Genomic DNA, 15,422 nt, shown 5'->3' on the forward strand with positions numbered 1-15,422 from the left:
CGGAGGTTGAGGGGTGACCTGGTAGAGGTCTACAAGATTATGAGGGGCATGGATAGAGTGGATGGGCAGGCACTCTTTCCCAGGGTGGAGGAGTCAGTCACCAGGGGACATAGGTTTAAGGTGGGTGGGGTAACGTTTAGAGAAGATGTGCAAGGCAGGTTCTTTATGCAGAGGGTGGTGAGTGCCTGGAACATGTTGCCAGGGGAGATTGAGGAAGCAGATACATTAACGGCACTCAAATGGCATCTTGACAAACACATGGATAGGATGGGCATAGAGGGATACGGCACAAAGAAGTGCTGGGGGTTTTGGCAAAGGTTGGTATCATGACCGGTACAGGCTTGGAGGTCCGAAGGGCCTGTTCATGTGATGTATTATTCTTTGTTCTTTGAGTGAGCAAAAATTTGGCAAATGGAGTACAAGGTGAGTAAATGTTAAATTGTACTTTGGCAGGAAGAATAGAAAAGCAGTATGCTAATGAAATGGAGAAAGATTTCAGAATTCGGTGTTATCGAGGCATGTTGGTGTCCAGGTACATGAATCACATAATTAGTATGCAGATACAACACATTATTGGGAAACCAAATGGAATTTCATAGAATCAGAGAATTTAAATGCAGAAATAAAATGAAATGAAATGAAAATCGCTTGTCACAAGTCGGCTTCAAATGAAGTTACTGTGAAAAGCCCCTAGTCGCCACATCCGGCACCTGTTCGGGGAGGCTGGTACGGGAATTGAACCGTGCTGCTGGCCTGCCTTGGTCTGCTTTCAAAGCCAGCGATTTAGCCCTGTGCCCAATTGGCCCATCGAGTCTGCACTGGCCCTTGGAAAGAGCATCCCACTTAAACCCAGGCCTCCACCCTATCCACATAACCCAGTAATCCCACCTAACCTTTTTGGACACTAAGGGCAATTTAGCATGGCCAATACACCTAACCTGCACATCTTTGGACTGTGGGAGGAAACCAGAGCACCCGGAGGAAACTCCATTCCGACAGTGACCCAAGCCAGGAATCAAATCCATGTCTCTGGAGCTGTGACGCAACTGTGCTAATCACTGTGCTACCGTGCATATTGCATTAAAAATGGCATATAAAAATAGGGAAGCTTTACTATAGCTGTACAGAGTCTTGGTGAGTCTACATCTGATTATTGTGAGCAGTTCTGACGCCTTATTTAAAAAAGATACAATTGTTTTAGAAGCAAACAAAGAACAAAGAAATGTACAGCACAGGAACAGGCCCTTCGGCCCTCCAAGCCCGTGCCGACCATACTGCCCGACTAAACTACAATCTTCTACACTTCCTGGGTCCGTATCCTTCTATTCCCATCCTATTCATATATTTGTCAAGATGCCCCTTAAATGTACCTATCGTCCCTGCTTCCACTACCTCCTCCGGTAGCGAGTTCCAGGCACCCACTACCCTCTGCGTAAAAAACTTGCCTCGTACATCTACTCTAAACCTTGCCCCTCTCACCTTAAACCTATGCCCCCTAGTAATTGACCCCTCTACCCTGGGGAAAAGCCTCTGACTATCCACTCTGTCTATGCCCCTCATAATTTTGTATACCTCTATCAGGTCGCCCCTCAACCTCCTTCGTTCCAGTGAGAACAAACCGAGTTTATTCAATCGCTCCTCATAGCTTATGCCCTCCATACCAGGCAACATTCTGGTAAATCTCTTCTGCACCCTCTCTAAAGCCTCCACATCCTTCTGGTAGTGTGGCGACCAGAATTGAACACTATACTCCAAGTGTGGCCTAACTAAGGTTCTATACAGCTGCAACATGACTTGCCAATTCTTATACTCAATGCCCCGGCCAATGAAGGCAAGCATGCCGTATGCCTTCTTGACTACCTTCTCCACCTGTGTTGCCCCTTTCAATGACCTGTGGACCTGTACTCCTAGATCTCTTTGACTTTCAATACTCTTGAGGGTTCTACCATTCACTGTATATTCCCTACCTGCATTAGCCCTTCCAAAATGCATTACCTCACATTGGTCCGGATTAAACTCCATCTGCCATCTCTCCGCCCAAGTCTCCAGACAATCTAAATCCTGCTGTATCCTCAGACAGTCCTCATCGCTATCCGCAATTCCACCAACCTTTGTGTCGTCTGCAAACTTACTAATCAGACCAGTTACATTTTCCTCCAAATCATTTATATATACTACAAACAGCAAAGGTCCCAACACTGATCCCTGTGGAACACCACTGGTCACAGCCCTCCAATTAGAAAAGCATCCCTCCATTGCTACCCTCTGCCTTCTATGGCCTAGCCAGTCTGTATCCACCTTGCCAGTTCACCCCTGATCCCGTGTGACTTCACCTTTTGTACTAGTCTACCATGAGGGACCTTGTCAAAGGCCTTACTGAAGTCCATATAGACAACATCTACTGCCCTACCTGCATCAATCATCTTAGTGACCTCCTCGAAAAACTCTATCAAGTTAGTGAGACACGACCTCCCCTTCACAAAACCGTGCTGCCTCTCACTAATACGTACATTTGCTTCCAAATGGGAGTAGATCCTGTCTCGAAGAATTCTCTCCAGTAATTTCCCTACCACTGAAGTAAGGCTCACCGGCCTGTAGTTCCCGGGATTATCCTTGCTACCCTTCTTAAACAGAGGAACAACATTGGCTATTCTCCAGTCCTCCGGGACATCCCCTGAAGACAGCGAGGATCCAAAGATTTCTGTCAAGGCCTCAGCAATTTCCTCTCCAGCCTCCTTCAGTATTCTGGGGTAGATCCCATCAGGCCCTGGGGACTTATCTACCTTAATATTTTTTTAAGACACCCAACACCTCGTCTTTTTGGATCACAATGTGACCCAGGCTATCTACACCCCCTTCTCCAGACTCAACATCTACCAATTCCTTCTCTTTGGTGAATACTGATGCAAAGTATTCATTTAGTACCTCGCCCATTTCCTCTGGCTCCGCACATAGATTCCCTTGCCTATCCTTCAGTGGGCCAACCCTTTCCCTGGCTACCCTCTTGCTTTTTATGTACGTGTAAAAAGCCTTGGGATTTTCCTTAACCCTATTTGCCAATGACTTTTCATGACCCCTTCTAGGCCTCCTGACTCCTTGCTTAAGTTCCTTCCTACTTTCCTTATATGCCACACAGGCTTCGTCTGTTCCCAGCCTTTTAGCCCTGACAAATGCCTCCTTTTTCTTTTTGACGAGACCTACAATATCACTCGTCATCCAAGGTTCCCGAAAGCAGTTCAAGGAGGGTTCATTGGACTCATTCTTGGGATGAAGGGGTTGTCTTATAAAGAAAGGGTAAGCAGATTAGGCCTATTACCATTGGAGTTCAGGAGAATGAGAGGTGATTGTACTGAAATATATAAAATTCTGAGGAGATTTTACCGAGTGGATATTCAGAGGATATTTCCTCTTGTGGAGGAAGACTAAAACTAGGGAATGTTAATTTAAAAAGCAGTCTCCCTTTTCAGACGGAGATGAGGAGAAACTGTTTCTTCCAAAGGATCACTGGTATTTGAAATTCTCTTCCCTAGGAATTAGTTCAGGCTGGGTCTTTGAATTTATTCAAGGCAGAGTTTTTGGCAGGCAAGACAATCAAGAAATGTGGGGAGAGAGGTGGGAGCGCAGACGCGAAAGTGTAGCTGAGGCCACAAAAAGATAATCGCTGAACAGGCTCAAAGGGCTACTTTGGTTCCAATGTAAATGTAGGCAGGAGATAGCATCTTTAATTATTGGAAAAGTAAGTATTTTGCATTGGCGATACTTCCAACCCTTTCTGCTTCCTAATTTGATGCTACAAGCTGAGAATCTTTTCTGGGAGGAAAGAGAATGGTGTAACTTTATTTACTATACATTAATTCATTTGGTTATTTTCTAGCAGCAAAATTTGATCATCTCCACGTAATCCAAACGTGTCTCACTTAAGAAAAAGGAAATTGTCAATATTAAACATATTTTAGCGTATGAAAAAGATTAAGACAAAAAATGCTTGCATATTATTTAATCAAATTACCTTGTCCCAAAAGCACGTGAGATCCTGTACGTGGACTGAATAATTGCTTTCACAGGTATACACATCCTCATTGGGTTTTTTAATTTCTTCGAGAATCAAGAATGCCTATCAAAGAAACAAAATAAAATCAAAATCGATTAACATTGTGACAAAACCATTTCATACATGGAATGGGAAAGTAGAAATGTTGACAAAATAAACACTTGAAACTGAAAAGGTCCATTCCAAATATTCAGCTCTCCTGACTTAACAGGTCACTGAGCTTCCAATGTTTTGGAATTCATGCCCTTATTCACAAATCCATTAATTCCATGAATCCATAAATCACAAATTCATGGCCTGCAGTTCACAAATCCATTAATTCTCCTGAAGCCAATTTATCACCTCTTTTTCACTCATCTTCTAAATACCAAACCGAAGAACAGTGTCTGCGAAAGTAACCTTTTTCCGAATTTGATTTTGTTACAATAACATAATGTAGGAATTAATGTATCTAAACTAGCTTATGCTTTGCATTATTCTCATTTGCAGTGCTTAATAAAATGGGGGACATATTGCAAACAGATACACATTTTCACTTTCTTCAACCTGGGTCACCATCAAGACAGAATGAAGGACCTTTTCTTTCCTCTACATTCATTAAAAGTATCCCTTGTGCACCAGCTTATATTTTAATGCAATGTCCTTCTATTTCACTGCGTTGAATTTTGTGGTGTGCCATGTTCCCCATACCCAGTTGGCTAAAATGTTGGAAGAGAGCCTGTCCATGATCCCGATTGCTATTCTTCAGCAAGCTAATGCTGTGAACAACTTTAATTGCTCTAAGGCAAGACTTCCATTCTTTCTCAGAAGGCAGTCCTGTTCTAGAGAGCTGCCAAGCAATTGCATGGCCTGTCATGTGAGAGTACCTTTAAGAAATGGGTGTTTAAGAAATGTACCTTTAAGAAATGGGTGTAAGAAATGTACCTTTAAGAAATGGGTGTTTATCAGTGATGTCAGAGTGTGGGTAGAGCTGGGCTGTCCGTCAGCTTTTTACTTTTGTATTAGGCTGTTTGCTGCAGTGTATGTTTTAGTTTCGTTTTCAGAGCTGGATAGCTGCAGTCACAGCCAGAAGGTGTATGAATCACTCTCTGTAATCTAAAGAATGTAAATCGATCCTGGTGATTTAAAACTAATAACAGTAGTGACTTTAACCTGATGTGCTTCTGGTAAAAGGTGTTTTAAGTCTTATGGACGTTAAAAGGAAAGCTTAAAGGATTACTTAGTATTCTTTGGGGGTTGTATTTGAATTAATGGTTGCTAAGATGTTCACTGTATGTTTTAAAATGGTTAACTTGAGTTCATAGAATAAACATGGTTTTGCTTTCAAAAATACTTTTCCATTTCTGCTGTACCACACCTGTAGAGTGGGCCTTATGCTCCCCATACCACAATCTAGTAAAAGTTATGGGTCAGGTGAACTCCATGATACACTTTGGGGTTCTCTAAACCCTGGCCCATAACAGCCGACAACTCTGTCGTCTCAGCAGTGCTAGCTGGGAGCTTTTCTTAATCTTAATTATGAATATGCTTTCAGAGTCTCCAGGTATCTCTTGATACCGCCACAAGGTTCAACCGAATACCGATCAAAGAGCCAATACACCAGTTAGTTAGTTCAAAGTCAATGGTATTTTATTTACACACAGTATGATTTACTCATGCACAACAACACTACAGGCTAAACTATGTCTATCACTAACACCTATACTTAACTTCGGGTGCCCACTTATATCATAGAATTTACAGTGCAGAAGGAGGCCATTCAACCCATCGAGTCTGCACCGGCTCTTGGAAAGAACACCCTACCCAAGTTCAACACCTCCACCCTATCCCCATAACCCAGTAACCCAACACTAAGGGCAATTTTGGACACTAAGGGCAATTTATCATGTCCAATCCACCTAACCTGCACATCTTTGGACTGTGGGAGGAAACCGGAGCACCCGGAGGAACCCCACGCACACACGGGGAGGATATGCAGACTCCGCACAGACAGTGACCCAAGCCAGAATTGAACCTGGGACCCTGGAGCTGTGAAGCAATTGTGCTATCCACAATGCTACCGTGCTGCCCACGGTAGGTCAGAGGAACAGTGGCCGTTGTTCGGATCTGAGGCTGTTGGGTTCGAAGAGGTAGCAGGAGTATAGCTATGGTCGTCCGTCTGGTAGCGAGCATTGAACCTGAACCTGCTTCTGGTGGTGCAGGTGGAGGGGTCTCTCCAGTTAAGAGCCGATTCCAAGAGAGCGAACACATGGCGGGGTTCCTTCTTATACTCGGGGGGCTTCGTGCACTTTTAGGCGGGCCTTAAACTTGGTCTCAATCAATTGGGCAGCTTCTCGATCACCGCCATCGATCTGAGCCAATAAAGGGGCGGGTGCCTTGATGGCTGGGCGTGTCCTAAGTGGTCGTTGGCCTTGATTTGTTTGTATCTTCCTGCTGAGGTAGTGGCGCCGGAATGTCTGGGACGGTATCGGCTACCTGAGCACTAGTCTTTTGTTTATCGGAGAAGGGCCATCAATGTGCAAATCGGCCAAGAGTTTCGGTTCTGTCTGCAGTCTGTCTTCTAAATACACATTCAGGCTCTGTGCCTGCTTGTTAATTTGCATTGTCCATTTTTCCCTGTATGCTCTGCGAGTGTCCATTTTATATGCTGAAAGTGGCCATCCCAGATGGCTACAGAAATTACCTGAGGGGAGGGGAGATGCCTCTCGTGGGCTCACAAAGGAGCACCCCAGCTCAGCTAAAGCTACTGGGCTTCCCCCATGACATGGGGGAATTAATTGGCCACTTAAGAGCCCCAATAGACCCAAGGGCAGACCAAATTCCTCCCCCACCCTCTGTAAAATTTCAGACACACCAGGATAGATGATGGGAACGCCACCTGTGGAATTTTATATGCCCCTTCCCTTCAAACCAACCAGGAGCGGTACATAAATCCAGTGTCTTGATAAATTAGACAAAATGGCATTTTTCCAAGAAGAAATACTTGTACGGGAGGGTCTCTATTATAGACAGGGACGAGAGAGAACAGTAAAAACCCTTGTAACCGTGTCCCTTACTGACTGTAATCAGTATGCTTTTAGGAAAAGGTATATGTGTTTCTCATAGCCCAGGGTGCATAGACAATTTGAATAACAGCAACAAGCTTTTTTGAGTTTAAATAATGAAGCTTATTTATTCACACATATACCCAGCGCTAACTCATGCGAACACATTTGAGAAAGATACAGTTAAAGAGAATATGCACTTTTACAAGTTATAAAGAAAAGAAGAGTTCATATACTTGGCTCATCGCAGGATAACAATCATTGTGGTTCCTGAAAAGAGGCATTTCACTCCAAAAGAGTAGTTTAGGCAGTTTCAAAATCTGGAGTTGAATGTCAGGGTTATTGGAGGATTCCCTCAAAGAGATGGATGTTCAGTAGATCACAAAGTTTGTCATTTGAGGATCTTCTTCACAGGGAGTCTTGGAATCAGTCTGGGAGACTTTTTCATACAATAGCCTCCAAATTTACAAAAAAGCTTTACTTTTGCCTTGGTCGACAGGTGATATTCTTTGCAAACTGACTGTTTCTCTCTGGTTTTTAGACTTAAAGAGGTTGTTTTCTTTCTAAATCTAGAGTACACAATTCATTTTTTCCAATTAAGAGGCAAATTAGCGTGGCCAATCCACCAAACCTGCACATCTTTGGGTTGTGGGGGCGAAACCCACGCAGGCACGGGGAGAATGTGCAAACTCCACACGGACAGTGACCCACAGCCGGGATCAAACCTGGGACCTCGGCGCAGCGAGGCAGCAGTGTTAACCACTGTGCCACCGTGCTGCCCCAACTAATAAACGGTTTTAGTATCATAAGCTAGCTTCAGTCACATGATCAACTAATATTGTCCATACAATGGAGGTAGATGATGGCCATTCATACCCACTTGTAGTTAACTGGTTTCCTGCAGGTTAAATTTGTTAAATTTCAAACTTGGAGACATGTAGTCTGGAAGTTCATTAATGTTGAGTTTGGAGGGCAGCACGGTGGTGCAGTGGGTTAGCCCTGCTGCCTCACGGCGCTGAGGTCCCAGGTTCGATCCCGGCTCTGGGTCACTGTCTGTGTGGAGTTTGCACATTCTCCCCGTATTTGCGTGGGTTTCACCCCCACAACCCAAAGATGTGCAGAGTGGGTGAATTGGCCACGCTATATTGCCCCTTAATTGGAAAAAATTAATTGGGTATTCTAAATTTTTTTTTTTTAATGTTGAGTTTGGAGTGAACCATGAACAATGGCAGGTGTGAATTTCACAGAAGAGTTCCATTGGGCGTGTCCATTCAAAGAGGACGCCACCACCCAGGATCATTCAATTGGGAACTTTTCAGAAGTTTTTCAGGTATTGTTGAATTTGTAACAGTCACCCAACCTTCAGCAGTCACCTAAACAGTCTTTTTAATGTCTATTTTCAACAATGAAAGTAGTTCAGGAAGCTCCCATACGACCACTGGCATTCTGTCACCTTCACAATTGTGTTTACCTGGATTTAGCATAATCCCAACTTTCCTGTTCTCTCCATGGCTTCATGTAAATGGTGGTCATGACCATTCTCAACTACACCACAGAACTGGATATAGTCAGTTATGCTGACTGCTCCTTTACATACAAAGAACAAAGAAAACTACAGCACAGGAACAGGCCCTTCCGCTCTCCAAGCCTGTGCCGACCATGCTGCCCGTCTAAACTAAACTCTTTTACACATCTGGGGTCCGTATCCCTCTATTCCCATCCTGTTCATGTATTTGTCAAGACACCCTTAAACGTCACTATCGACCTTGCTTCCACCACCTCCTCCGGCAGCAAGTTCCAGGCACCCACTACCAATGGTATGGAAATAGAAGTACAACTGGTTGTCGTGAACATAAGCCATCACACTGAAATTGAGAACACGGATGCAACTTTGGGTCAGATTGGAAAGAGTTGGTGAAAGTTTTTGTTTTGGTTGGTTCAATTGGCTCTGTTTTATAACCTTTGCTCTAGAGTCGCCAGATATCTTTATGATACCGCCACGAGGTTCAAGTTCAAATAATGATCAATAACTCAACACACCAATTAGTAAGATTCAAATCAAAACAGATTTATTATACACAATCAATCGCTACTCATGCATAAATTCTACTTAATAAACTATCTCTATAACTAACAGACCTATACGTAGCTTTGGACTGGCTCACCAGGTCAATGGAACAAATGGCCTTTCGTTCAGGCCCTGAGTCTACGGGAGCACGGTAGCATTATAGAATCATAGAAGTTTACAGCATGGAAACAGGTCCTTCGGCCCAACCAGTCCATGCCGCCCAGTTTTTACCATTAAGCTAGTCCCAGTTGCCCGCACTTGGCCCATAACCCTCTATACCCATCTTACCCATGTAACTATCTAAATGCTTTTTAAAAGACACAATTGTACCCGCCTCTACTACTACCTCTGGCAGCCCATTCCAGACACTCACTACCCTCTGAGTGAAGAAATTGCCCCTCTGGGCCCTTCTGAATCTCTCCCCTCTCACCTTAAACCTATGCCTTCTAGTTTTAGACTCCCCTACCTTTGGGAAAAGATGTTGACTGTCTACCTTATCTATGCCCCTCATTATTTTATAGACCTCTATAAGATCACCCCTAAGCCTCCTACGCTCCAGGCAAAAAAGTCCCAGTCTATCCAGCCTCTCCTTATAACTCAAACCATCAAGTCCCGGCAACATCCTAGTAAATCTTTTCTGCACTCTTTCTAGTTTAATAATATCCTTTCTATAATAGGGTGACCAGAACTGCACACAGTATTCCAAGTGTGGCCGTACCAATGTCTTGTACAACTTCAACAAGACGTCCCAACTCCTGTATTCAATGTTCTGACCAATGAAACCAAGCATGCCGAATGCCTTCTTCACCACCCTGTCCACCTGCGACTCCACCTTCAAGGAGCTATGAACCTGTACTCCTAGATCTCTTTGTTCTATAACTCTCCCCAACGCCATACCATTAACTGAGTAGGTCCTGGCCTGATTCGATCTGCCAAAATGCATCACCTCACATTTATCTAAATTAAACTCCATCTGCCATTCGTCGGCCCACTGGCCTAATTGATCAAGATCCCGTTGCAATCCTAGATAACCTTCTTCACTATCCACTGTGCCACCAATCTTGGTGTCATCTGCAAACTTACTAACCATGCCTCCTAAATTCTCATCCAAATCATTAATATAAATCACAAATAACAGTGGACCCAGCACCGATCCCTGAGGCACACCACTGGTCACAGGCCTCCAGTTTGAAAAACAACCCTCTACAACCACCCTCTGTCTTCTGTCGTCCAGCCAATTTTGAATCCAATTGGCAACCTCACCCTGGATCCCGTGAGCTTTAACCTTCTGCAACAACCTACCATGCGGTACCTTGTCAAAGGCTTTGCTAAAGTCCATGTAGACAACGTCTACTGCACTGCCCTCATCTACCTTCTTGGTCACCCCCTCAAAAAAACTCAATCAAATTAGTGAGACATGATTTTCCACGCACAAAGCCATGCTGACTGCCCCGAATCAGTCCTTGCCTCTCTAAATGCTTGTAGATCCTGTCTCTCAGAATACCTTCTAGCAACTTACCTACTACAGACGTTAGGCTCACCGGTCTGTAGTTCCCAGGCTTTTCCCTGCTGCCCTTCTTAAACAAGGGCACAACATTCGCTACTCTCCAATCTTCAGGCACCTCACCTGTGGCTGCCGATGAATCAAATATCTCTGTTAGGGGACCCGCAATTTCCTCCCTAGCCTCCCACAACATCCCGGGATACATTTCATCAGGTCCCAGGGATTTATCTACCTTGATGCGCTTTAAGACTTCCAGCACCTCCTCCTCTGTAATATGCACACTTCTCAAGACATCGTTGATCCAGGATTCCACCCTTGGGGGCCTCGCATCCCTCCACTGAAGAAGAATCCTTCGTCGGGCTACCAGGGACGCAAAGGCCAGAATACCGGCCTCTTTCGCCTCCTGCACTCCCAGCTCCCCTGCAACCCCAAACATTCGCCACTCTCCAATCTTCAAAGGGCAATTTATCATGTCCAATCCACCTAACCCGCACATCTTTGGACTGTGGGAGGAAACCGGAGCACCCGGAGGAAACCCACGCACACATGGGGAGGATGTGCAGACTCCACACAGACAGTGACCCAAGCCGGAATCGAACCTGGGACCCTGGAGCTGTGAAGCAATTGTGCTATCCACAATGCTACCGTGCTGCCCACATTCAATCCATCACCTCCCACCAGTCCAATCGGAGCCCTCAGCCCCTGTAAGAACATAAGAACTAGGAGCAGGAGTGCGCCATCTGGCCTTTCGAGCCTGCTCCATCATTCAATGAGATCATGGCTGATCTTTTGTGGACTCAGCTCAACTTTCCACCAGAATACCATAACCCTTTAATCCTTTATTCTTCAAAAAAATATTTATCTTAATCTTGAAAACATTCAATGAAGGAGCCACAACTGCTTCACTGGGCAAGGAATTCCATAGATTCAGAACCCTTTGGGTGAAGAAGTTCCTCCTAAACTCAGTCCTAAATCTACTGCTCCTTATTTTGAGACTAAGCCCCCTAGTTCTGCTTTCACCCGCCAGTGGAAACAACCTGCCCACATCTAGTCTTCAACTCCATCCCTCTAGCAATGAAGGACAAGCCTCCATTCATTTGCCTTCCTAATCACCTGTTGCACCTGTAAACCAACTTTTTACGACTCTTGCACTCGGACACCCAGGTCCCTCTGCACAGTAGCATGTTTTAATATTTTATCATTTAAATAATAATCCCTTCTGCTGTAGTTCCTACCAAAATGGATAACCTCACATTTGTCAACATTGCATTCCATCTGCCAGACCCTAGCCCATTCACTTAAACTATCCAAATCCCTCTGCAGACTTCCAGTGTCCTCTGCACTTTTTGCTTTACCACTCATCTTAGTGTCGTCTGCAAACTTGGACACATTGCACTTGGTCCCCAACTCCAAATCATCTATGTAAGTTGTGAACAATTGTGGGCCCAACAGTGATCCCTAAGGTACACCACTAGCTACTGATTGCCAACCAGAGGAACACCCATTAATCCCCTCTCTTTGCTTTCTATTAATTAACCAATCCTCTATCCATGCTACTACTTTGCTCTTAATGCCATGCATCTTTATCTTATACAGCAATCTTTTGTGTGACACCCTGTCAAAAGATTTCTGGAAATCCAGATATACCACATCCATTGGCTCCCCGTTTTCTACCGCACTGGTAATATCCTCAAAAAATTCCACTAAATTAGTTTGGCATGACCTGCCCTTTATGAACCCATGCTGCATCTGTCCAATGGGACAATTTCTATCCAGATGCCTCGCTATTTCTTCCTTGATGATAGATTCCAGCATCTTCCCTACTACCGAAGTTTAGCTATAATTACAAGCTTTCTGCCTACCTCCTTTTTGAAACAGTGGTGTCACGTTTGCTATTTTCCAATCCGCTGGGACCACCCCAGAGTCTAGTGAATTTTGGTAAATTATCACTCGTGCATTTGCAATTTCCCTCGCCATCTCTTTTAGTACCCTGGGATAGTACCTTTAGCCCCATTAGCTTGCCCATCACTACCTCCTTAGTGATAACACTTGTCTCAAGGTCCTCACCTGTCATAACCTCATTTCCATCAGTCACTGGCATGTTATTTGTGTCTTCCACTGTGAAAGCTGACCCAAAAGACCTGTTCAGTTCCTCAGCCATTTCCTCATCTCCCATTGTTAAATCTCCCTTCTCATCCTCGAAAGGAACAATATTTACCTTAGCCACTCTTTTTTGTTTTATATATTTGTTGAAAAAAGTACCCTCGCCTCATCCACCCTCGGGAACTCCAGCCCCTCCAGACACCGTGCCATGCCCTCATCCTCCACCAGAGGCTCCGAACTGGACAATTTCTGATTGAAAAGCCTCAAACACCCCATTTGCCTCCCACGGCTCAGTTAACAGCTTTCCCCCCGTCCCTCATCCGCCCGATCTCCCTCGCTGCTGCCTGCTTCCTCAGCTGATGAGTGAGCATCCTGCTCGCCTTCCGGTATACTCTCAGACTGTCCCTCTGGCCTTGCGTAGTTAACCCACCGCCTCCCCCATCGACTCTTGCCCAAACTCCATTTGGGGCTTCTGCCTCTCCTTCAGCTGCGCCTCCTCAGGCGCCGGGTATCTGCGGTCCATCGCCAGAATGGCCTCCACCAGCCTCATGCTCTCTGCCCCCTCCGCCCTCACTTTATGTGTCCTAATTGAAATAAACTCCCCTCTAACCACTGCTTTCATGATGACATTAATAAGTCCCATCCCACCATCAGACTCATCATGGACTACTCTCCAGAATCAATTGCATTCTTGGACACATTCATTTTCATCAAGGACGGTCACCTCAGCACTTCGCTTTACCGCAAGCCCACGGATAACCTCACAATGCCCCACTTCTCCAAAACACATGAAAGAAGCCATCCCCTATGGATAAGCCCTGCGTTTACACAGGCGAGGAGGAACATAACAGACATCTACAGACACTGAAAGACGCCCTCGTAAGAACGGGATGTGGCGCACGACTCATCAATCGACAGTTCCAACGCGCCACAGCAAAAACCCGCACCGACCTCCTCAGAAGACAAACACGGGACACAACCGACAGAATACCCTTCTTAGTCCAGTACTTCCCCGGAGCGGAGGAACTACGACATCATCTTCGTAGCCTTCAACATATCATCGATGAAGATGAACATCTTGCTAAGGCCATCCCCAAACCCCCACTACTTGCCTTCAAACAACCGCGGAACCTCAAACAGACCATTGTTTACAGCAAACTACCCAGCCTTCAGGAGAACAGAGAACACGACACCACACAACCCTGCCATGGCAAACTCTGCAAGACGTGCCCGATAATCGACATGGGAACCACCATTGCATGGGAGGACACCACCCACCAGGTAAGCGGTACATACTCGTGTGTCTCGGCCAATGTTGTCTACCTCATACGCTGCAGGAAAGGATGTCTTGAATTGTGATATATTAACGAGACCATGCAGACGCTGCGACAACCAATGAACGTATATCACACAACAATCGGCAGGCAGGAATGTTCCCTTCCAGTCGGGGAACACTTCAGCAGTAAAGGGCATTCAGACTCTGACCTTCGGGTAAGCGTTCCTCAAGGCGGCATTCAAGATGCGCGACAATGCAGAATCGCCGAGCAGAAACTGATAGCCAAGTTCCGCAAGCATGAGTACGTCAACCAGGACCTTCGATTCATGTCACATTACATTCACCCCCCCCACCATCTGGCCTGGGCTTGCGAAATCCCACCAACTGTCCTGGCTTGAGACAATTCACACCTCTTTAACCTGTTATTATCCCAGTCTGGACCTGTAAAGACTTGACTACCTGCAAAGTCTCGCATTCAAAGTATCGTCTTGCATCATTGAATTTGTCAATATATGTGGTTCTGAAACCCACCTCTTCATTCACCTGAGGAAGGAGCTGCGCTCCAAAAGCTAGTGATTCGAAACAAACCTGTTGGCCTTTTAACCTGGTGTTGTAAGGCTTCTTACTGTGCCCACCCCAGTCCAACACCGGCATCTCCACATCATTTCAACGCCTACCACAGCGTAGCCGCAGAGACCTCCGCTGTCTTATTATGCTCCGCATAGTTCCGGATAGCCGCTCCTATCTTCTCACTGACCTCCTTGTTGACCACACCCAATTCCCACTGCGCCTCCGGGAGCTTTCCCCCTCCACCTGTAAGTTCACCCAGTGTGGCGCATGGTTTGACACCAAGATCGCGGAATCATAGAATTTACACTGCAGAAGGAGGCCATTCCGCCCATCGAGTCTGCACCCACCCACTGAAAGATCACCCTACTTAAGCCCACTCCTCCACCCTATCCCCATAACTCCACCTAACCTTTGGACACTAAGGAGCAATTTAGCATGGCCAATCCACCTAACCTGCACATCTTTTGATTGTAGGAGACCGGAGCACCCGGAGGAAACCCACGCAGACACGGGAAGTGCAAACTCCACAGTCAGCCGAGGCCAGAATTGAACCTGGAGCTTTGAGGCAGCAGTGCTAATCACTGTGCCACCGTGTCGCCCAATACTCGGTCCCAACCACCCTCCCGTCTGGTCAACTGCATCTGCGCTTCAACCAGCTCCCCCAGGTCCATGCCGGCGCCTTCCTAGGGTTTCCCCAAGATGTCCGCCGCCGTCACCCCTTAAACAACTGCACCAACCAACTCCGTCAGCATCCCACCCCCTATCCCTAAGAGAAAAGGATAAAGAATCCTTAGCTCTGTCACTTC

General features: G+C 45.7%; 1 protein-coding gene across 3 annotated transcripts in view; it reads right to left on the reverse strand.

Moving 5' to 3' along the window:
- The window catches only part of abcc4 (ATP binding cassette subfamily C member 4 (PEL blood group)), a 742,685-nt gene that overhangs the window by 564,809 nt on the left and 162,454 nt on the right, over positions 1-15,422 (reverse strand). For all 3 annotated transcript variants that reach the window (XM_072476237.1, XM_072476236.1, XM_072476238.1), the window contains one exon: positions 4,010-4,114. In XM_072476237.1, the coding sequence (XP_072332338.1) occupies positions 4,010-4,114 (105 nt within the window). The remainder of the gene's footprint in view (positions 1-4,009; positions 4,115-15,422) is intronic.

Source organism: Scyliorhinus torazame, chromosome 15 (genome assembly GCF_047496885.1).
Source record: "Scyliorhinus torazame isolate Kashiwa2021f chromosome 15, sScyTor2.1, whole genome shotgun sequence".
NCBI classification, from domain to species: Eukaryota; Metazoa; Chordata; class Chondrichthyes; order Carcharhiniformes; family Scyliorhinidae; genus Scyliorhinus; species Scyliorhinus torazame.